At 47.1% G+C, this 25,082-nt stretch overlaps 1 protein-coding gene across 5 annotated transcripts in view; it reads left to right on the forward strand.

Moving 5' to 3' along the window:
* Positions 1 to 25,082, forward strand: part of ECT2 (epithelial cell transforming 2) — a 719,104-nt gene that overhangs the window by 641,273 nt on the left and 52,749 nt on the right. For all 5 annotated transcript variants that reach the window (XM_063916272.1, XM_063916273.1, XM_063916269.1 and 2 more), the window contains one exon: positions 7,864 to 8,018. In XM_063916272.1, coding sequence (XP_063772342.1) covers positions 7,864 to 8,018 — 155 coding nt within the window. The remainder of the gene's footprint in view (positions 1 to 7,863; positions 8,019 to 25,082) is intronic.

Genomic DNA, 25,082 nt, shown 5'->3' on the forward strand with positions numbered 1-25,082 from the left:
GGTGGAATATGCTTCGTTCCATTCGAGGCCTCTGCAACATCTGATCCTTACCAAATGGAATGGTTTTCATCAGACAATAAAAACGCAGACTATGGTCCTTCCTCTGGAAGTAAGGAGGTCATTAGATTGGTGGGTACAGACATCCTATCTGGACAAAGGGAAACCCTTTTGGATATCAGATACCAGTCTTCAGGCTGGGGAGCGGTGTCAGAAAGGAGTTGCTTCTGGGGACAGTGGACCAAGGAAGAAAGTTGCCTGCCAATAAATATATAGTGGAACTTCGTGATATAGATATATATATATATATATATATATATATATATATATATATATATATATATATATATATATATAGCGCTTATTCAGGCAAAGGACATCCTCCAGGGGAAATTATAATAACATTGCCGCGGGCAGAACTTCATCTTCCAGCCTTGTCCGCAGTGTTCATTCCGGGAGTCCTAAACTGGGAAGCAGATTTTCTCAGTCGACACGCCATTCATGCAAACGAATGGGCTTTACACCCAGATGTCTTCCAAATTGTGGTAGACAAGTGGGGGGTTACCGGAAATAGATTTCATGGCGTCACGCCAGAACAACAAAGTTCCCGCATACGGGTCAAGAACAAAGGATCCCAGAGCGATCGTTGTGGATGCTCTGTCGGTGAGATGGGACTCTCGTCTGGCCTATGTGTTTCCACCATTCGCCCTGTTAACCAGGGTAATGTGAGAGATGGGCGCCGTGATACAAATGGTTCCGGTTTGGCCCAGAAGACATTGGTACATGGATCTGCAGAGGCTGTCGATGGATGCTCCATTCCTACTCCCTCAACATCCAGATCTACTCTGTGTTCTTGTTATCAGAACCACCTGGATCGACTTTCTTTGACGGCGTTGCTCTTGAGACTTCCATCCTGAAAGCAAGAGAATTCTCACAACAGGTAATTCAAACAATGCTCAGAGCAAGGAAACTTTCCTCAGCTCGCATTTATCACAGAATATAACAAGCCTATATTCAAAGGTGCAGTGACCGGAAATTTGACCATAGGACGTACAGAGTTTCGAGAGTCTTGGCATTCTTTCAGCCAGGAATGGACAAAGGTTATGGGTGGCTTCCTTGAGTGGGCAAGTGTCAGTATTGACTGTATGGTTCCAAAAGAAAATTGCTAACCTACAGGATGTGTGCACTTTTTTTCCAGGGAATGCTGCACATTAAACCTCCTTTTGTTCCTCCTACAGTGCCTTGGGACTTAAGTTTTAGTCCTAAAGGGCCCTTCAGGTTGCCCCATTAGAACCACTTAAACGAGTGGATCTTAAATGGTTGACAGCTAAAGTTCTCTTTCTACTGGCTATTGCTTCAGCTAGAAGAGTTTTCAGATTTAGGGGCATTGTTATGTGGCCCTCCTTTTTTGATTTTCTTATCCAGATAGATCGGTTCTCAAAAATAAATCTGGATATATTCCTAGGGTGTTGTCTAAATTCCACCTTAATGAAGAAATTGTAGTTCTGGCCTTCCAGAGGCCGGACCTTTCTGCAGGAGATGCATCCAGCGTTGCAGGAGGTTGTCTCACAGCCGCCGAACCTCACGGAAGTGTTCACCCGGCTCCAGCAAGCGTGACCTCACTTGCTGGAGCCGGGTGGACGCTGCCGTGAGCGGCGCAGCTGTGAGAGATCCTGTTGCAGCGCTGTGCTATAGCGCTTCTCTCCCCTGTATGCCCTGTGGCTGTCCCCCCCTCCTCTCCTCCTCTGGGTCCCACATCTCAGTCTGACATTTTATGTCGGACTGAGATGGTTGGAAACGTGGCCAAATCCTGTCGAATTTGGCCCCGTTTCACTCAAAAGTACGTGAATCCGCAGCTATACCGCCGATTCACGTACTATTCAACAAGTCAAATTCCACGACTTGTCGAATAAAAACTGATGGGACTGAATAAGTCGAATTAGTATTTGACCTTAAGTCGAAAACTGCCATCTTTTCGACAGACGGCAGTTTTTGACCCTAATTGAATATAGCCCTAGGTGTAGTCCCCTCTGGACTACACCTAGGGGTATATTCAATTAGGGTCAAAAATATGAAAAGTGCCTGGGCACTTAATATAGACCCACGCCAGTATAAATATGCTAAAATAATTGAAGCGCGCCGGTGAGGAGGCGTGGCTTAGTCCTCACAGCTCTACCCGGCGCCATTTTCTCTTCACAGAAGCTGCAGAGACGCTGGCCCTGACCTCCACACTGCTGTACAAATAACAGGGCGCAAAACGGGGGGGGGGGGGGGGGGGGGCACAGTACATTTGGTGCTATTATCTTTATTATAATAGCGCTAACAGGTCTGAGGCATTGTATATAAAGTTTCAGTACCGGGATAGGCGCTGGGTTGTGAGCTGGCAAACTCCCTCTGTGTCTTTCTAACAGGCTTTGCTGTGGGTCTGTCCCCTATAGCCCCAGTGTGATTGTAGGTGTTGGTACGTGTGTGTCAACATGTCTGAGGCTGAGTGCTCTTCCCAGGAGGAGGCTGGAGTGTGGACAGAAAAGACTGTGGGAGTGACCGTGTCGGCACCGCCAACGGCTGATTGGGTAAATATGTTGAGTGTTTTGAATGCAAATGTGGCTCGGTTGACTAAGATTAGATAAATCTGAGTCTAAGAACCAGACATGGAGAAAATCCATGGAGGATGCATTGTCACAAGCTCAGACCCTTTCGGGGTCACAGAAACGTGCATTTACCCAGATAGCAGATACCGACACGGACTCTGATTCCAGTGTCGACTATAGTGATGCCAGATTAAATCCTAAACTGCCTAAGAGCATTCAGTACATGATTGTGGCGATAAAAGAAGTACTGCATATCACAGAGGACCCTGCTGTTCCTGATACAAGGGTCTGTATGTTTAAAGGAAAGAAAACTGAGGTAACGTTTCCTCCCTCTCATGAACTGAACGCTCTTTTTGAAAGGGCTTGGGAAAATCCTGACGAGAAGGTACAGGTTCCCAAAAGAATTCCAGTGGCATATCCGTTTCCCTCTGGGGACAGGGAAAAGTGGTAGTCAACCCCCATGGTGGACAAGGCTCTATCGCATCTGTCCAAAAAGGTGGCGCTTCCGTCTCCTGACACGGCAGCCCTAAAGGATCCTGCGGATCGTAAGCAGGAAAATACACTAAAATCCATTTATGTCACTACGGGTTCGCTACTCAGACCTGCCGTTGCTTCGGCATGGGTGAGTAGCGCTATTGAAAAGTGGCCAGATAACTTGTCATCTGAGATAGATACCCTGGACAGGGATAGCGTGATTTTGACTCTGGGTCATATCAGGGACGCTGCAGCATATTTAAAAGAAGCTGCAAGGGATATTGGCCTTTTGGGATCTAGGGCCAATGCAATGGCAGTCTCGGCTAGGAGGGCTTTGTGGATTCATCAATGGAATGCTGATGCTGACTCTAAGAAGACTATGGAGTCTCTACCGTTTAACGGTAGGGTCTTGTTTGGTGACGGCCTCACTGACCTGGTATCTACGGCTACCGCGGGTAAGCCATAATTTTTACCTTATGTTCCTGCACAACAAAAGAAAACGCCCCACTATCAGATGCTGTCCTTTCGGCCCAATAAATACAAAAAAGGACGAGGGTCCGCCTTCCTTGCTGCGAGAGGAAGAGGAAAGGGAAAAAGGTCACAGGCTGTGGCAAGTTCCCAAGAGCAGAAGTCCTCTCCGGCTTTTACCAAATCCACCGCATGACGCTGGGGCTCCTCTGCGGGAGTCCGCACCGGTGGGGGCACGTCTCAGACTCTTCAGTCAGGTCTGGGTGCACTCGGACCTGGATCCTTGGATATTAGAAATGGTAACCCAAGGGTACAAATTAGAGTTTCAAGACGTGCCCCCTCACCGATTTTTGGAATTGGCCTTGACAGCTTCACTTCGAGAAAGGGAGGTAGTATGCGCTGCAATACTAAAGCTGTGTCAAAATCAAGTCATTGTCACAATACCCCCGTCACAACAGGGGGAGGGTTTCTATTCAAGTCTGTTCGTGGTCCCGAAGTCAGACCGATTCTGAACCTAAAATCTCTCAATTTCTATCTAAAAAAATTAATATTCAAGATGAAATCTCTCCGAGCAGTGATCTCCAGTCTGGACGAGAGGGATTTTATGGTGTTGGTCGACATAAAGGATGCCTACTTTCACGTTCCCATATATCCTCCACATCAGGCATACCTGAGGTTTGCTGTTCAGGATTGTCATTACCAATTTCAAACGTTGACGTTTGGTCTGTCCATGGCTCCGAGGATTTTCACTAAGGTTATGGCGGAAATGATGGTTCTCCTGCGCAAGCAGGGAATCAACAATTATCCCGTACTTGGACGATCTCCTCATAAAGGCGAGATCCACGGAGCAATTGCTTAAAAATGTTGCTCTCACTGACAATTCTGCAGCAACATGGTTGGCTCCTAAACTTGCCAAAATCCCCGTTGGTTCCGACGACACGGCTGTCGTTCCTGGGTATGATTCTGGATACAGAATTACAGAGAGTTTTTTTTCTTCCAGTGGAAAAGGCTCTGGAAATACAGAACATGGCAAAACAGATTCTGAAACCGTCAAGAGTGTCAATTCTTCAATGCACTCGGTTGCTGGTGAAGATGGTGGCGGCCTACGAGGCCATTCCGTATGGCAGGTTCCATGCCAGAGTGTTTCAGTGGGACCTGTTGGACAAGTGGTCTGGGTCTCACCTGTACATGCACCGGAAAATAATCCTATCTTCCAGGACCAGGATCTCCCTTCTGTGATGGCTGCACAGTTCTCACCTTCTTGAGGGACGAAGGTTCGGGATTCAGGATTGGATCCTGGTGACCACAGATTCAAGTTTCCGTGGTTGCGGAGCAGTCACACAGGGAAGAAACTTTCAGGGAAAATGGTCAAGCCAGGAAGCTTGTCTGCACATAAACATTCTGGAATTAAGGGCCATTTACAACGGCATTCTGCAAGCGGAACATCTTTGCGGTTTGCCAGTCTTGATTCAGTCAGACAACATAACAGCAGTGGCGTACATAAACCGCCAGGGCAGAACAAAGAACAGAGCGGCGATGGTCGAGGCCACGAAAGTTCTTCGCTGGGCGGAGAGATATGCAAGCGCTCTGTCAGCAGTCTTCATTCCAGGAGTGGACAACTGGGAAGCAGATTTCCTCAGCAGACACGATCTCCATCCAGGAGAGTGGGGTCTTCATCAAGAGGTCTTTGCAGAAGTGACAAGTCGTTGGGGAATTCCTCATATAGACATGATGGCGTCCCGCCTCAACAAGAAACTTCAGCGATATTGTTCCAGGTCACAGGACCCTCAAGCAATAGCGGTGGACGCCCTAGTGACACCGTGGGTGTTTCCGTCGGTCTATGTGTTCCCTCCACTTCCACGCATTCCGAAAGTGATAAAGATTGTAAGAAGAACAAGGGTTCAGGCGATACTCATTGTTCCGGATTGGCCAAAGAGGGCCTGGTATCCAGATCTTCAGGAGTTGCTCATAGAAGATCCCTGGCCTCTTCCTCTACGGGAGGACCTGTTACAACAAGGACCGTGCGTGTATCAGGACTTACCGCGGCTGCGTTTGACGGCATGGCGGTTGAACGACAAATCCTAGCCCGAAAGGGTATTCCCAGTGAAGTCATTCCCACACTTCTTCAGGCTAGAAAAGAAGTAACGGCAAAGCATTACCACTGTATTTGGAGGAAATATGTGTCTTGGTGTGAATCCAAGAAGGCTCCTACGGAAGAATTTCAGCTGGGGCGTTTGCTCCATTTTTTGCAAGCAGGTGTGTATGCAGACCTAAAGTTAGGCTCTATTAAAGTACAAATTTCGGCCTTATCAATCTTCTTTCAGAAAGAATTGGACTCCCTTCCAGAAGATCAGACCTTCGTGAAAGACGTGCTACACATCCAACCTCCATTTGTGCCCCCTGTGGCACCGTGGAATCTTAATGTCGTATTGCAGTTCCTGCAATCTTATTGGTTTGAACCTTTACGTAAGGTTGAGTTAAAATTCCTTACTTGGAAAGTAGTCATGTTGTTGGCCTTGGCATCCGCAATGCGGGTATCTGAGTTGGCGGCTTTGTCTCACAAAAGCCCCTATTAAATCTTCCACGCTGATAGAGCGGAGTTGAGAACTCGTCAGCAATTTCTACCAAAAGTGGTTTCTTCATTTCACGTAAACCAGCCTATTGTAGTGCCAGTGTCTACTGATGCTTTGGCGGAATCGAAGTCTCGATGTGGTCAGAGCTTTGAAAATCTATGTCGCCAGAACGGCGCAGATTAGGAAAACAGAGGCTCTGTTTGTCATGTGGGCTCCTAACAAGATTGGGGCTCCTGCGTCCAAGCAAACTATTGCGCGCTGGATCTGTAATACGATTCAGCAGGCTCATTCTACGGCAGGATTGTCGTTACCGAAATCGGTAAAAGCCCATTCTACCAGAAAGGTGGGCTCATCCTGGGCGGCTGCCCGAGGGGTCTCGGCATTACAGCTTTGCCGAGCTGCTACTTGGTCGGGTTCAAACACCTTTGCGAAGTTTTACACGTTTGATACCCTGGCTGAGGGGGACCTCTTGTTTGGGCAATCGGTGCTGCAGAGTCATCCGCACTCTAGCGCCAATTCTAGAGCTTTGGTATAGACCCCATGGTTCTTGAAGCATCCCCAGTAGGACTTATGAGAAAATAGGATTTTAATACCTACCGGTAAATCCTTTTCTCTTAGTCCGTAGAGGATGCTGGGCGCCCGTCCCAGTGCGTGCTGTATCTGCAGTTTGGTTATGGTTGCACTCATGTTGAGTTAAGTTCAGTCAGTCTGTGGCTGATGTTGGTCATGCCGTTGCATGCATTGTTGTTGAATGCCATGTTGTACAGCGTGTTTGAGGTGTGAGCTGGTATGTATCTCACCTTAGTTTAAAAATTAAATCCTTTTACTCAAAATGTCCGTCTCCCTGGGCACAGTTCCTATAACTGGAGTCTGGAGGAGGGGCATAGAGGGAGGAGCCAGTTCACACCCCTTTTAAAGTCTTAAAGTGCCCATGTCTCCTGCGGATCCCGTCTATACCCCATGGTTCTTGAAGCATCCCCAGCATCCTCTACGGACTAAGAGAAAAGGATTTACCGGTAGGTATTAAAATCTTATTTTAGCTGGTTTAGGATGGACTGGTTAGAAGTGTGAAAGCAAAACAACTTACAAGTCCAACACATTTGTGGGAACTTCTGCAACACAGTTGAAGTACATCCCAAACAAATTTGGTGTACATTGTAGAAAAAAAGCCATGAGTGTGTTCAGCAGTTATAGCTGCAAAAGGCTACTTTGATCCATCAATTTAGTTTTCAATTTTGTTAAAATGTTTCTTTTGATTCCTTTTTTTTTTTTTTTTTTTTGTGTGTGTGTGTGTGTAAATTGCTATGAACGGATAGTTGAAAATCTTTTGCTTATATTATCATTGTGAAGCTTTTCTGCTTGCTGTTATATATGCTTTAGAAGTAAAACCTATTTGTTTGGGCACAGCAGGTCAGTTTGGTACTGTATGCCCATCTGCTTTTGTAATATCTGTACTTTATTAACAGCATGACCCAATGCAAACAACATTTATTGCTAATTAATAACATACTGAACCATAGCTAAGAGTGCATCTTAAATCTAAAAAAAATTCATTTACAGACAGTAGTAAAGTGTTCATGCTTCAGTGCTCTCCCAGCAATGAACACTCTACATTATATTGCTTGTGCCACCAATTTGGTTTGTACTTTAACCAAACAATTTACATATAACTGAATTTATGGCTTGTATAAAATCCTACACGGTCTAAAACCATTGTATTCTTGAGTAGCAGTCTTCAATTTTTCTTTTTGATTTTGCAGACTGCCATAATGCTTTTGCATTGGTTGTGCGACCTCCAACAGAACAGACAAACCAGTTATTTAGTTTCCAACTGACGACTGAGGAACCTCTAAAAGTGGATTGGCTAAAGATGTTATGCCGGCACATAGCCAATACCATATGTAAAGCAGATGCTGTAAGTTTTTTTTTAATTTTTTTTATACAAGTGTGATTTGCTTTTAAGTACTCACAGGTAAAAATAAGATTTTACTTACCGATAAATCTATTTCTCGTAGTCCGTAGTGGATGCTGGGGACTCCGTCAGGACCATGGGGATTAGCGGCTCCGCAGGAGACAGGGCACAAAAAGTAAGCGCTTAGGATCACATGGTGTGTACTGGCTCCTCCCCCTATGACCCTCCTCCAAGCCTCAGTTAGGTACTGTGCCCGGACGAGCGTACACAATAAGGAAGGATCTTGAATCCCGGGTAAGACTCATACCAGCCACACCAATCACACCGTACAACTTGTGATTTGAACCCAGTTAACAGTATGATAACGAAGGAGCCTCTGAAAAGATGGCCCACAACAATAATAATAACCCGATTTTTGTAACAATAATTATGTACAAGTAATGCAGACAATCCGCACTTGGGATGGGCGCCCAGCATCCACTACGGACTACGAGAAATAGATTTATCGGTAAGTAAAATCTTATTTTCTCTAACGTCCTAGTGGATGCTGGGGACTCCGTCAGGACCATGGGGATTATACCAAAGCTCCCAAACGGGCGGGAGAGTGCGGATGACTCTGCAGCACCGAATGAGAGAACCCCAGGTCCTCCTCAGCCAGGGTATCAAATTTGTAGAATTTTACAAACGTGTTCCCCCCTGACCACGTAGCTGCTCGGCAAAGTTGCAAAGCCGAGACCCCTCGGGCAGCCGCCCAAGATGAGCCCACCTTCCTTGTGGAATGGGCATTTACAGATTTTGGCTGTGGCAGGCCTGCCACAGAATGTGCAAGCTGAATTGTACTACAAATCCAACGAGCAATAGTCTGCTTAGAAGCAGGAGCACCCAGCTTTTTGGGTGCATACAATATAAACAGCAAGTCAGACTTTCTGACTCCAGCCGTCCTGGAATTATATATATATATATATATATATATATATATATATATATATATATATATATATATATATATATATTTCAGGGCCCTGACAACGTCTAGCAACTTGGAGTCCTCCAAGTCCCTAGTAGCCGCAGGCACCACAATAGGTTGTTTCAGGTGAAACGCTGACACCACCTTAGGAAGAAACTGGGGACGAGTCCGCAGTTCTGCCCTGTCCGAATGGAAAATCAAATATGGGCTTTTGTAAGACAAAGCCGCCAATTCTGACAATCGCCTGGCCGAGGCCAGGGCCAACAGCATGGTCACTTTCCAAGTGAGATATTTCAAATCCACAGATTTGAGCGGTTCAAACCAATATGATTTGAGGAATCCCAACACTACGTTGAGATCCCACGGTGCCACTGGAGGCACAAAAGGGGCTGTATATGCAATACTCCCTTGACAAATGTCTGGACTTCAGGAACTGAAGCCAATTCTTTCTGGAAGAAAATCTACAGGGCCGAAACTTGAACCTTAATGGACCCCAATTTGAGGCTCATAGACACTCCTGTTTGCAGGAAGTGCAGAAATCGACCTAGTTGAAATTTCTTCGTGGGGCCTTCCTGGCCTCACCCACGCAACATATTTTCACCACATGTGGTGATAACGTTGTGCGGTCACCTCCTTCCTGGCTTTGACCAGGGTATGTATGACCTCTTCCGGAATGCCTTTTCCCTTAGGATCCGGCGTTCAACCGCCATGCCGTCAAACGCAGCCGCGGTAAGTCTTGGAACAGACATGGTACTTGCTGAAGCAAGTCCCTTCTTAGCTCCCGAGGCCATTAGTCCTCTGTGAGCATCTCTTGAAATTCCGGGTACCAAGTCCCTCTTGGCCAATCCGGAGCCACGAGTATAGTTCTTACTCCTCTACGTCTCATAATTCTCAATACCTTGGTTATGAGAAGCAGAGGAGGGAACACATACACCGACTGTTACACCCACGGTGTTACCAGGGCATCCACAGCTATCGCCTGAAGGTCTCGTGACCTGGCGCAATACCTGTCCCGTTTTTTGTTCGGGCGGGACGCCATCATGTCCACCTTTGGTCTTTCCCAACGGTTCACAATCATGCGGAAAACTTCCCGATGAAGTTCCCACTCTCCCGGGTGGAGGTCGTGCCTGCTGAGGAAGTCTGCTTCCCAGTCGTCCACTCCCGGAATGAACACTGCTGACAGTGCTATCACATGATTTTCCGCCTAGCGAAAAATCCTTGCAGTTTTGCCACTGCCCTCCTGCTTCTTGTGCCGCCCTTTCTGTTTACGTGGGCGACTGCCGTGATGTTATCCCACTGGATCAATACCGGCTGACCTTGAAGCAGAGGTCTTGCTAAGTTTAGAGCATTATAAATTTGCTCTTAGCTCCAGTATATTTATGTGGAGAGAATTCTCCAGACTTGATCACACTCCCTGGAAATTTTTTCCGTGTGTGACTGCTCCCCAGCCTCTCAGGCTAGCCTCCGTGGTCACCAGCATCCAATCCTGAATGCCGAATCTGCGGCCCTCTAGAAGATGAGCACTCTGTAATCACCACAGGAGAGACACCCTTGTCCTTGGATATAGGGTTATCCCCTGATGCATCTGAAGATGCGATCCGGACCATTTGTCCAGCAGATCCCACTGAAGAGTTCTTGCGTGAAATCTGCCGAATGGAATCGCTTCGTAATAAGCCACCATTTTTACCAGGACTCTTGTGCAATGATGCACTGACACTTTTCCTGGTTTTAGGAGGATCCCGATTAGCTCGGATAACTCCCTGGCTTTCTCCTCTGGGAGAAACACCTTTTTCTGGACTGTGTCCAGAATCATCCCTAGGACCAGCAGACGTGTCGTTGGAACAACTGCGGTTTTGGAATATTTAGAATCCACCCGTGTTGTCGTAGAACTACTTGAGATAGTGCTACTCCGACCTCCAACTGTTCTCTGGACCTTGTTCTTATCAGGAGGTCGTCCATTTTCTTTGAAGATGAATCCTCATTTCGGTCATTACCTTGGTAAAGACCTGGGGTGCCGTGGACAATCCAACGGCATCGTCTGAAACTGATAGTGACAGTTCTGTACCACGAACCTGAGGTACCCTCGGTGAGAAAAGCAAATTTTGGGACATGGAGGTAAGCATCCCTGATGTCCCGGGACACCATATAGTCCCCTTCTTCCCGGTTCGCTATCACTGCTCTGAGTGACTCCATCTGGATTTGAACTTTTTTAAGTGTTCAAATATTTCAGATTTAGAATAGGTCTCACCTAGCCTTCTGGCTTCAGTACCACCATATAATGTGGAATAATACCCCTTTCCTTGTTGTAGGAGGGGTAATTTTATTATCACCTGCTGGGAATACAGCTTGTGAATTGTTTTCAATACTGCCTCCCTGTCGGAGGGAGACATTGGTACAGCAGACTACAGGAAACTGCGAGGGGGAAACGTCTCGACATTCCAATCTGTACCCCTTGGATACTACTTGTAGGATCCAGGGGTCCTGTACGGTCCCAGCGTCATGCTGAGAACTTGGTAGAAGCGTTGGAGGGCTTCTGTTCCTGGGAATGGGCTGCCTGCTGCAGTCTTCTTCCCTTTCCTCTATCCCTGGACAGATATGACTCTTATAGGGACGAAAGGACTGAGGCTGAAAAGATGGTGTCTTTTTCTGCAGAGATGTGACTTAGGGTAAAAAACGGTGGATTTTCCAGCAGTTGCCGTGGCCACCAGGTCCCATGGACCGACCCCAAATAACTCCTCCCCTTTATACGGCAATACATCTTTGTGCCGTTTGGAATCTGCATCACCTGACCACTGTCGTGTCCATAAACATCTTCTTGTATGGACATCGCATTTACTCTTGATGCCAGAGTGCAAATATCCCTCTGCGCATCTCGCATATATAGAAATGCATCCTTTAAATGCTCTATAGTCAATAAAATACTGTCCCTGTCAAGGGTATCAATATTTTTAGTCAGGGAATCCGACCAAGCCACCTCAGCTCTGCACATCCAGGCTGAGGCGATCGCTGGTCGCAGTATAACACCAGCATGTGTGTGTATACTTTTTAGGATATTTTCCAGCCTCCTATCAGCTGGCTCCTTAAGTACGGCCCTATCTGTAGATGGTACCGCCACTTGTTCTGATAAGCATGTGAGCGCCTTATCCACCCTAAGGGGTGTTTCCCAACGCGCCCTAACTTCTGGCGGGAAAGGGTATACCGCCAATAATTTTCTATCTGGGGAAACCCACGCATCATCACACACTTCATTTAATTTATCTGATTCAGGAAAAACTACAGGTAGTTTTTTCACATCCCACATAATACCCTTTTTTGTGGTACTTGTAGTATCAGAAATATGTAACACCTCCTTCATTGCCCTTAACGTGTGGCCCTAAAGGAAAATACGTTTGTTTCTTCACCGTCGACACTGAAATCAGTGTCCGTGTCTGGGTCTGTGTCGACCGACTGAGGTAAATGGGCGTTTTACAGCCCCTGACGGTGTTTGAGACGCCTGGACAGGTACTAATTTGTTCGCCGGCCGTCTCATGTCGTCAACCGGCTTGCAGCGTGTTGACATTATCACGTAATTCCATAAATAAGCCATCCATTCCGGTGTCGACTCCCTAGAGAGTGACATCACCATTACAGGCAATTTGCTCCGCCTCCTCACCAACATTTTCCTCATACATGTCGACACACACGTACCGACATACAGCACACACATAGGGAATGCTCTGATAGAGGACAGGACCCACTAGCCCCTTGGGGAGACAGAGGGAGAGTTTGCCAGCACACACCAAAACGCTATAATTATACAGGGACAACCTTTATATAAGTGTTCCTCCCTTATAGCATTTAATATATATTCATATCGCCAAATCAGTGCCCCCCCTCTCTGTTTTAACCCTGTTTCTGTAGTGCAGTGCAGGGGAGAGCATGGGAGCCTTCCCACCAGCATTTCTGTGAGGGAAAATGGCGCTGTGTGCTGAGGAGAATAGGCCCCGCCCCCTTTTCGGCGGGCTTCTTCTCCGGAGTTTGTGATATCTGGCAGGGGTTAAATACATCCATATAGCCTCAAGGGCTATATGTGATGTATTTTTCGCCATACAGGTATTATACATTGCTGCCCAGGGCGCCCCCCCCCCCCCCCCCCGCGCCCTGCACCCTCCGTGACCGCTGTGTGAAGTGTGCTGACAACAATGGCGCACAGCTGCAGTGCTGTGCGCTACCTGATGAAGACTGAAAGTCTTCTGCCGCCTGGTTCCGGACCTCTTCAATCTTCAGCATCTGCAAGGGGGGTCGGCGGCGCGGCTCCGGGACGAACCCCAGGGCGAGACCTGTGTTCCGACTCCCTCTGGAGCTAATGGTGTCCAGTAGCCTAAGAAGCCAATCCATCCTGCACGCAGGTGAGTTCACTTCTCTCCCCTAAGTCCCTCGATGCAGTGAGCCTGTTGCCAGCAGGACTCACTGAAAATAAAGAACCTAAAAACTTTTTCTAAGCAACTCTTTAAGAGAGCCACCTAGATTGCACCCTGCTCGGACGGGCACAAAAACCTAACTGAGGCTTGGAGGAGGGTCATAGGGGGAGGAGCCAGTACACACCATGTGATCCTAAAAGCTTACTTTTTGTGCCCTGTCTCCTGCGGAGCCGCTAATCCCCATGGTCCTGACGGAGTCCCCAGCATCCACTAGGACGTTAGAGAAATGATTTTATATATATATATATATATATGTTGAGTATCCCTTATCCAAAATGCTTGGGACCAGAAATATTTTGGATATCGGATTTTGGAATAATTGCGTACCGTAATGAGATATCATGGCGATGGGGCCTAAGTCTAAGCACAGGATTCATTTAGGTTTCATATACACCTTATACACTCAGCCTGAAGGTAATTTTAGCCAATATTTTTAATAACTTTGTGCATTAAACAGTGTGTGTACATTCATTCACTCAATTCAATTATGTTTCATATACACCTTATACACACAGCCTGAAGGTCATTTAATACAATATTTTTAATAACTTTGTGTATTAAACACAGTTTGTGTACATTGAGCCATCAGAAAACAGGTTTCACTATCTCACTCAAAAAATTCCGTATTTCGGAATATTTGGATATGTGATACTCAACCTGTATGTATATGTGCGGGTATATATGTGTGTGTGTATAATAAATATATATATATATGTGTGTGTGTGTGTGTGTGTGTATATATATTATGTACACTGCTCAAAAAAATAAAGGGAACACTAAAATAACACATCCTAGATCTGAATGAATGAAATATTCTTATTAAATACTTTGTTCTTTACATTGTTGAATGTGCTGACAACAAAATCACACAAAAATGATAAATGGAAATCAAATTTATTAACCCATGGAGGTCTGGATTTGGAGTCACCCTCAAAATTAAAGTGGAAAAACACACTACCGGCTGATCCAACTTTGATGTAATGTCCTTAAAACAAGTCAAAATGAGGCTCAGTAGTGTGTGTGGCCTCCACGTGCCTGTATGACCTCCCTACAACCCACACAAGTGGCTCAGGTAGTGCAGCTCATCCAGGATGGCACATCAATGCGAGCTGTGGCAAGAAGGTTTGCTGTGTCTTGTCAGCGTAGTGTCCAGAGCATGGAGGCGCTACCAGGAGACAGGCCAGTACATCAGGAGATGTGGAGGAGGCCGTAGGAGGGCAACAAGCCAGCAGCAGGACCGCTACCTCTGCCTTTGTGCAAGGAGGAACAGGAGGAGCACTGCCAGAGCCCTGCAAAATGACCTCCAGCAAGCCACAAATGTGCATGTGTCTACTCAAACGATCAGAAACAGACTCCATGAGGGTGGTATGAGGGCCCGACGTCCACAGGTGGGGGTTGTGCTTACAGCCCAACACCGTGCAGGACGTTTGGCATTTGCCACAGAACACCAAGATTGGCAAATTCGCCACTGGCGCCCTCTGCTCTTCACAGATGAAAGCAGGTTCTCACTGAGCACATGTGACAGACGTGACAGAGTCTGGAGACGCCAAGGAGAACATTCTGCTGCCTGCAACATCCTCCAGCATGACCGGTTTGGCAGTGGGTCAGTAATGGTGTGGGGTGGCATTTCTTTGGGGGGCCGCACAGCCCTCCATGTGCTCGCCGGAGGTAGCCTGACTGCCATTAGGTACCGAGATGAGATCCTCAGACCCCTTGTGAGACCATATGCTGGTGCGGTTGGCCCTGGGTTCCTCCTAATGCAAGACAATGCTAGACCTCATGTGGCTGGAGTGTGTCAGCAGTTCCTGCAAGACGAAGGCATTGATGCTATGGACTGGCCCGCCCGTTCCCCAGACCTGAATCCAATTGAGCACATCTGGGACATCATGTCTCACTCCATCCACCAACGCCACATTGCACCACAGACTGTCCAGGAGTTGGCGGATGCTTTAGTCCAGGTCTGGGAGGAGATCCCTCAGGAGACCATCCGCCACCTCATCAGGAGCATGCCCAGGCGTTGTAGGGAGGTCATACAGGCACGTGGAGGCCACACACACTACTGAGCCTCATTTTGACTTGTTTTAAGGACATTACATCAAAGTTGGATCAGCCTGTAGTGTGTTTTTCCGCTTTAATTTTGAGGGTGACTCCAAATCTAGACCTCCATGGGTTAATAAATTTGATTTCCATTGATCATTTTTGTGTGATTTTGTTGTCAGCACATTCAACTATGTAAAGAACAAAGTATTTAATAAGAATATTTCATTCATTCAGATCTAGGATGTGTTATTTTAGTGTTCCCTTTATTTTTTTGAGCAGTGTGTGTGTGTGTGTGTATATATATATATATATATATATATATATATATATATATATATATATATATATATATGTATGTGTATGTGTGTATGTATATGTATGTATATATATATATATATATATATATATATATATATATATATATATATATATATATATATAAAATTTAATGTCTGATAAGAACCGCTTGGCCCATCTAGTCCTTTTTTTTTTTTTTACTATATTTGTTACTCAAACCTTATTTGATCCTTCCTTCTTTGTAAGGATATCCTTATGTCTATCCCATGCATGTTTAAATTGCTCTACTGTCTTAGCCTCTACCACTTCTGATGGGAGGCGATTCCACTTATCCACTACCCTTTCTATGAAGTAATTTTTCCTCAAATTTCCCCTGAACCTACCTCCCTCCAGTTTCAGTGCATGTCCTTGTGTTCTAATGGTGATACATTTATGTAATGTTTCCTTGGAGATAATCTGCACAGTTGTGCCCCAGGCATACTGTAGCACACAGTATGCTAGGCCAACCCACCCCCCTCCATGCCTATCCCTAATCCCAGTACTTGTCAGTGGTGCTGTAGGCGTTTTGACATTTGGGATACTGACTGCTGAGAGATTAATTTCATCCCTCTTCACCATGTCTGTTATTCAGCTTCATAGCTACCCTGCAACTCAGGGTGCCCATTTCTGGCTTTTAGGGCCATAAGGTGGAGCACTTTCTGTTGCCAGGGGTTTTACACACTTGAACCTCAACACTCGTATTCTGGTCTGCCAACAGTAGGAGAAAGTAGGTGGCATGTACCTTGCTATGACGTAACTAGGCATATAATGTTCTAAGAACTTATCAACTACTTCCCAGTCTCCATTGCGGTGCTGTGGATTGGCAAGTAGCTGCTGTGGAGACTCCTGTCCTATCTTCCCTGGAAGAGCAGGGATTTTCTTTTTGGGCTCTGCTTGATTCATTAGCCTGACTGTTAAAGTCTTTAGCTGTCCAATTATAGTAAGAAAACTATATTTTCCCTAGGCATTGATTAATTTGCATAGTCTGTATCTCATGACTAGGCTTTCTTTTTTAACCCCCAGTGTCCAGCAATACCTTAGTGGTTTCATTGCTATGTCATTGATGCAATGTTGCATTGGTTGTTAAAAATGTCTTCTCAAACCTTCCAAGTACAGGGCATTTAATCCTTTCTTATCCCTAGAGATGCAGACAAAAGAAACACAAAAACAGACTTTGTTTGAAAAAGGGGAGAGGGGGAAGGAGTGAAACATGACAGCAGTAGTTTTGGTAAAGTCTTTCCAAATTATCAGACTTTGAACCTCTGGAAAAGCCTCCTTGTAGCAGAGCTGTACCCGAACTGGCTTAAGGTGCATACACACGGTGCAATGTTTGCTTACAATTTCTCTGACGTCCTAGTGGATGCTGGGGACTCCGTAAGGACCATGGGGAATAGACGGCTCCGCAGGAGACTGGGCACATCTAAAGAAAGATTTAGGTCTATCTGGTGTGCACTGGCTCCTCCCCCTATGACCCTCCTCCAAGCCTCAGTTAGATTTCTGTGCCCATGCTGAGCTGGATGCACACTAGGGGCTCTCCTGAGCTCCTAGGAAGAAAGTGTTTGTTAGGTTTTTTATTTTCAGTGAGACCTGCTGGCAACAGACTCACTGCATCGAGGGACTAAGGGGAGAAGAAGCGAACCTACCTAAGTGGTGGTAGCTTGGGCTTCTTAGGCTACTGGACACCATTAGCTCCAGAGGGATCGAACACAGGACCCGACCTCGTCGTCCGTTCCCGGAGCCGCGCCGCCGTCCCCCTTACAGAGCCAGAAGCAAGAAGGTGGTCCGGAAAATCGGCGGCTGAAGACTTCTGTCTTCTCCAAGGTAGCGCACAGCACAGCAGCTGTGCGCCATTGCTCCTCATGCACACCACACACTTCGGTCACTGATGGGTGCAGGGCGCTGGGGGGGGCGCCCTGAGCAGCAATACTGACACCTTGGCTGGCAAACTGGCACCATATATAGCCCCAGAGGCTATATAGGTGCTTTTTAACCCCTGCCAGAATCCATAAAAATGCGGGAGAAAGTCCGCGAAAAAGGGGCGGAGCTATCTCCTTTCAGCACACTGGCGCCATTTTTCCCTCACAGCTCCATTGGAGGGAAGCTCCCTGGCTCTCCCCTGCAGTCAATACTACAGAAAGGGTTAAAAAGAGAGGGGGGGGGCACAATTTAGGCGCAGTATACAATATATATAGGCAGCTATAAGGGAAAACACTCTTATATGTGATATCCCTGTGATATATAGCGCCCTGGTGTGTGCTGGCATACTCTCCCTCTGTCTCCCCAAAGGGCTTTGTGGGGTCCTGTCCTCTGTCAGAGCATTCCCTGTGTGTGTGCTGTGTGTCGGTACGGCTGTGTCGACATGTATGAGGAGGATAATGATGTGGAGGCGGAGCGAATGCCTGTAAATGTGATGTCACCCCCTGCGGGATCGACACCGGTGTGGTTGGACTTATGGAAGGATTACGTGAAAGTGTCAACTCCTTACACAAAAGGTCGACGACACATAACAGCCGGCTACTCAGCTTGTGCCTGTTCCAGCGTCTCAAATGTCATGGGGGGCTCTAAAAGCGCCCGCTACCTCAGATGGCAGAAACAGATGTCGACACGGATACCGACTCCAGTGTCGACGACTATGAGACTAGTGTACCCTCCAAATAGGTCCACCCGTTACATGATTGAGGCAATGAAAAATGTATTACACATTTATGATAATACCCCAGGTACCACATAAAAGGGTATTATGTTTGGTGAGAGAAAACTACCAGTAGTTTTTCCTGCATCTGAGAAAATAAAATGAGGTGTGTGAGGAAGCGTGGTCTTCCCCCGGTAAGAAATTGATAATTTCTAAACGGTTATTGGCAGCGTACCCTTTCCCGCCAGAGGATAGGTCACGTTGGGAAACACCCCATAGGGTAGATACAGCGCTTACACGCTTATCAGAAAAGGTGGCACTACCGTCTCCGGATACGGCCGCCCTGAAGGAACCTGCTGATAAAAAGCAGGGGGTTACCCTGAAAGATATAGTCACACACTCGGGCATTATATTGCGACCAGCCATTGCTTCGGCATGGATGTGCAGTGCTCCCGCTGCGTGGTCAGATTCCCTGTCGGAAAATTACTATGGATAGGGACAATATTTTGCTGACAATAGAGCATATAAAAGACGTGGTCTTATATATGCGTGATGCACAGAGGGATATTTGCCGACTGGCATCAAAAATAAGCGCTAGGTCCATAGCCGCCAGACGGGGGTTATGGACTCGGCAATGGTCAGGCGATGCCGACTCGAATCGGCACATGGAAGTTTTGCCCTTTAAGGGGGTAAAACTTTTTGGGGATGGTCTTTCAGACCTCGTTTCCACAGCTACTGCTGGGAAATCGACTTTTTTGCCACAGGCTACCCCACAACAAAAGAAAGCACCGTATCATCAAGTACAGTCCTTTCGGCCCTAGAAAAGCAAGAGGGCTAGAGGCTCATCCTTTCTGCCGAGAGCAAAAGGTAGAGGAAAAAGCTGCAGCACACAGCTAGTTCCCAAGAGCAGAAGTCCTCCCTGCGTCCGGTAAGTCCACAGCATGACGCTGGGGCTGCTCAGGCGGACCCGGGTACGGTGGGGGCCCCGTCTCAGAAATTTCAGCGCCCAGTGTGCTCTCTCACATGGATCCCTGGGTCCTTCAAGTAGTATCTCAGGGGTACAGGCTGGAGTTCGAGACGTTCTTCCCCCTGCCGTTTCCTAAAATCTGCCTTACCGGCACCTCCCTCTGCCAGGGAGGCGGTGTTGGTGGCTATTCAACACTATAATCACAACAAGTGATTGTCAAGGTGCCCCTCCTTCAGCAAGGAAGGGGTTACTATTCCACAATGGTTGTGGTACCGAAACAGAACGGTTCGGTGAGACCCATCTTCAAATTAAAATACTTGAACTTTTATATCAGAAGATTCAAGTTCAAGATGGAATCGCTCAGGGCGGTTATTACGAGCCTGGACAAGGGGGATTACAGGGTCTCCCTGGACATCAAGGATGCGTACCTGCATGTCCCCATTTACCCTCCTCACCAGGAGTACCTCAGATGTGTGGTACAGGACTGTCACTATCAGTTCCAGACGCTGCCGTTGGAGTTGTCCACGGCACCGAAGGTCTTTACCGAGGTAATGGCCGAAATGATGATACTCCTTCGCAAGAAGGAAGTTTTTATTATCCCGTACTTGGACGATCTCCTGATAAAGGCGAGGTCCAAAGAACAGTTGGTAGTGGGGGTAGCACTCTCTCGGGAAGTGCTACAACAGCACGACTGGATTATCAATATTCCAAAGTCACAGCTGGTCCCGACGACACGTCTTCTGTTCCTGGGAATTATTCTGGACACAGACCAGAAAAGAGTGTTTCTTCCAGTGGAAGCACACGAGTCCTGAAAAAAAATGGTAGCTTCGTACGAAGCATAATTCCATTCGGAAGGTTCCACGTAAGGACGTTCCAGTGGGACCTGTGGGACAAATGGTCCGGGTCCCATCTACAGATACAACAGCGGATAACCCTGTCGGCAAGAAACAGGTTGTCGCTGCTGTGGTGGCTGCAGAGGGCTCATCTACTAGAGGGCCGCAGATTCGGAATACAGGACTGGGTCCTGGTGACCACGGAGGCCAGCCTTCGGGGCTGGGGTGCAGTCACACAGGGAAGAAATTTCCAAGGAGATTTCGCTTCACATAAATATTCTGGAGCTAAGGGCCATTTACAATGCCCTATGCCAAGCAAGGCCCCTGCTTCAGAACCAGCCGGTACTGATCCATTCAGACAATATCACGGCGGTCGCCCATGTAAACAGACAGGGCGGCACAAGAAGCAGGATGGCGATGGCAGAAGCCACAAGGATTCTCCGATGGGCGACCTACACCCGGGAGAATGGGGACTTCTTCCAGAAGTTTTCCAAATGCGGGTAAACCGTTGGGAATGACCACGGGTGGACATGATGACGTCCCGCCTCAACAAAAAGTTGAAAAGATATTGCGCCAGGTCAAGGGACCCTCAGGCGATCGCTGTGGACGCTCTAGTGACACCGTGGGTGTACCAGTCGGTTCATGTGTTTCCTCCTCTACCTCTCATACCCAAGGTACTGAGAATAATAAGACTTACCGCGGCTGCGTTTGACGGCATGGCGGTTGAACACCGGATCCTAAAGGAAAAGGGTATTCCGGAGGAAGTCATCCCTAACCTGATCAAAGCCAGGAAGGATGTCACCGCAAGACATTATTACCGCATTTGGCGGAAATATGTTGCTTGGTGTGAGGCCATGAAGGCCCCGAAGGAGGAATTTCAACTGGGTCGATTCCTACACTTCCTACAAGCAGGGGTGACGTTGGGCCTCAAATTGGGGTCCATCAAGGTCCAGATTTCGGCTCTGTCGATTTTCTTCCAGAAAGAACTGGCTTCACTGCCTGAAGTTCAGACTTTTGTCAAAGGAGTTCTGCATATTCAGCCTCCTTTTGTGCCCCTTGGGATCTCAATGTGGTTTTGGCATTCCTGAAATCACATTGGTTCGAACCACTTAAGACTGTGGAATTGAAATATCTCACGTGGAAAGTGGTCGTACTGTTGGCCCTGGCTTCGGCCAGGCGGGTTTCAGAATTGGCGGCTTTGTCTTGAAAAAGCCCTTATCTGATTTTCCAGATGGATAGGGCAGAATTGAGGACTCGTCCTCAGTTTCTCCCGAAGGTGGTCTCCGCTTTTCACTTGAACCAACCTATTGTGGTGCCTGCGGCTACTAGGGACTTGGAGGATTCCAAGTTGCTGGACGTAGTCAGGGCCCTGAAAATTTATGTTTCCAGGACGGCTGGAGTCAGAAAAAACTCGCTGTTTATCCTGTATGCACCCAACAAGCTGGGTGCTCCTGCTTCTAAGCAGTCTATTGCGCGCTGGATTTGTAGCACTATTCAGCTGGCGCATTCTGCGGTAGGATTACCGCAGCCTAAATCAATAAAAGCCCATTCCACAAGGAAGGTGGGCTCATCTTGGGCGGCTGCCCGAGGGGTCTCGGCTTTACAACTTTGCCGAGCAGCTACTTGGTCAGGGGCAAACACGTTTGCTAAATTCTACAAATTTGATTCCCTGGCTGAGGAGGACCTTGAGTTCTCTCATTCGGTGCTGCAGAGTCATCCGCACTCTCCCGCCCGTTTGGGAGCTTTGGTATAATCCCCATGGTCCTTACGGAGTCCCCAGCATCCACTAGGACGTCAGAGATAATAAGATTTTACTCACCGGTAAATCTATTTCTCGTAGTCCGTAGTGGATGCTGGGCGCCCATCCCAAGTGCTGATTGTCTGCAATACTTGTACATAGTTATTGTTACAAAAATCAGGTTTTGTGAGCCATCTCTTCAGAGGCTCCAATTGTTATCATACTGTTAACCGGGGTTCCTATCACGTGTTATATGGTGTGATTGGTGTGGCTGGTATGAGTCTTACCCGGGATTCAAAAATCCTTCCTTATTGTGTCAGCTCTTCCGGGCACAGTTCCTAACTGAGGCTTGGAGGAGGGTCATAGGGGGAGGAGCCAGTGCACACCAGATAGACCTAAATCTTTCTTTAGATGTGCCCAGTCTCCTGCGGAGCCGTCTATTCCCCATGGTCCTTACGGAGTCCCCAGCATCCACTACGGACTACGAGAAATAGATTTACCGGTGAGTAAAATCTTATTTTTGACTATATAGTCAAAATCGTAAGAAAAGTTAGCATATTTTGCACCGTGTGTTCACAGCTTGCGATACCGATGTGTGCTCCCGTGGGGTCAGTATCGCAAGAAAAGACACTGTTCCTTCGAGGCAATTTTGACTATATTGTGTACAATCTAGTTTCTAGTATAGTCAAAATTGCAAGTAAAGATGGTCAAAATCTGTGGTTCTGAGCTCAGTTTAGTGGAACTCATAGTCAAAATCATCACTTAGTCAAAATCTCACCGCGTCTATGCACCTTTATAATGATTCAGTTATCGACATTGTGGATGGTCTCTCAGCTGATATGATCCATCTCAGTATTTTTTTTTCTTAATCATGCCCTGATGATTGTAGCTTTCATAGCATGGCTATTGAAACTATGATCTTTAATTGCAAATGTTTTGTAGAAGTTGTGGTTTGTTTTAAACAATAGAAGTGGATCTTCACATTCTTATTGTAGCTTAATATACTCAGCCTCTCAAATCTTTGTGCTGGGCTTCAACTTTCAGTTCATGTGTCTCCCGTGCAGACTATATCCAATGCTCCAGCAACTTTTCCTGAAAGTGCTAGTAGTTCTGTTGGTCGTTCTCAGGAACCAAGGAATTCAAGCCTTTAATGCAGGCATGTCCAAACTGCGGCCCTCCAGCTGTTGAGAAACTACACATCCCAGCATGCCCTGACACAGCTTTAGCATTCTCTGACAGCACAACTGTGTCAGGGCATGCTGGGATATTGAGTTTCACAACAGCTGGAGGGCCGCAGTTTGGACATGCCTGCTTTAATGGCACCTTTTGGATCTTGATCTACCATGAGAAGCTGTCAAATATGGGGGCAGATGTCAGAACTGTTGTTATGGGGGAGAAGTGTTATCGGCGCATGCTAAGAAGTCCTGTAATTATTGGTGCTGCTGTTCTTCAGATAGCAGTCGATTTACAGTTCAATGTATGAACGGTCAGCAGCGCTGTCCCTGGCTGTGGTGGGTGCCAGCTCCGGGCTGCAGAGGAGATGCCCAGTGATCCCCAGGTGCATGCAGAGAGGAGACAGCGCTTCAGCACTAGGCTAATACGCTGTGGCCGCTGACGGGTATCGCAGGATGTGGGAATTTTCACTCCCCTCTCTCTGGCAGCCGAGATGTTCATACATCTTGGCGCTAGAGCTTCCCACTTCGGCTCGGTAAAGAGGCGAAGCGGGAAGTGTGACAACGGAACGATTATGTGCCGGTATCGTACATTGACGCCCATGGTCCGAATTCAGCCTTTGTGTTTCTCAAGTGCCTTCTGTGTAAGGTGTTTCTGGTAGCAATCATGTCTGCTCATTGGATGGGAAAACTACATGCTCTATGGTGTACAGCAGGCATTCCTGACCTCGTTCCTCAAGGCACACTAACAGTCCAGGTTTTAGTGATATCCATGCTTGATCACAGGTGACTTAATTAGTACCTCAGTTATTTTGATTTAACCATCTGTGCTGAAGCCTGGATATCACTAAAGCCTGCACTGTTAGAACGGGATGTATTGAAGCTGTGGACTACAGTATGTTTTGCCAGACATCGCAGTGATACCAATCGCATATGTACTAACATATGCGATTAGTTTTGCAAAAGATAGCTCTTCCGAAAAGACCTGCCATTTGCGAAACTGAGCCTTTCGTTTTCAGTCCTGGGAGGGCCTCTGCGCATGTGCAGAATGACGCAGCGCCACAGTGGATATTCGAAGGGATCCAATTGGATCCTTCTTAGGAAGAAGCCCATATGCTTCTATCTGTAATGCTGGGAGGGATCCGTATGATCTCTTTCAGGAAGATTGCGAAAATAAGCCCATAGACTTCTGTAAGGCAACGCCAGCAAAATCTTTGTACATATGGTTAGTACATATGAAAATGCAGTAAAAACCCTAAAAAACAGGGTTTCTCTTATGTCCTAGAGGATACTGGGTTCTATTTTGTACCATGGGGTATAGACGGGTCCACTAGGAGCCATGGGCACTTAAAGAATTTGATGGTGTGGGCTGGCTCCTCCCTCTATGCCCCTCCTACCAGACTCCGTTTAGAAAATGTTCCCGGAGGAGCCGGTCACGCTGTAGGAAGCTCCTGAAGAGTTTTCTGCATTTATTTTCAATGTATGTTTGTTTTTTCATGCAGGGCTGGTTGGCACCAGCCTGCCTCCCTTCTGTAATGGCTAAAGTCTTCTCACCTCGTCGCAGGACGGAGGTTCAGAATTCAAAACTGGATTCTATTAACCACAGACGTAAGCCTCAGAGGTTGGGGAGCAGTCACTCAGGGGATGCAGTTTCAGGGAGGATGGTCAAGTCAGGAAGTCATCCTTCCAATCAACATTCTCTGAAACTCAAGGCCATATGCAACGCCCTTCTGCAGGCCTCACATCTTCAAGATCAGGCAATTCAGGTCCAGTCGGACAATGTGACAGCAGTAAACGTACATAAACCGACAGTAATGTCAGAGGTGTCAAGAATTCTCCTCTGGGCAGAAAGAAACTCTGTGGCGTTGTCAGCGGTCATCATTCTGTGAGTAGACAACTGGGAAGCAGACTTCCTCAGCAGA

The sequence above is a fragment of the Pseudophryne corroboree genome, chromosome 4 (assembly GCF_028390025.1).
Source record: "Pseudophryne corroboree isolate aPseCor3 chromosome 4, aPseCor3.hap2, whole genome shotgun sequence".
NCBI classification, from domain to species: domain Eukaryota; kingdom Metazoa; phylum Chordata; class Amphibia; order Anura; family Myobatrachidae; genus Pseudophryne; species Pseudophryne corroboree.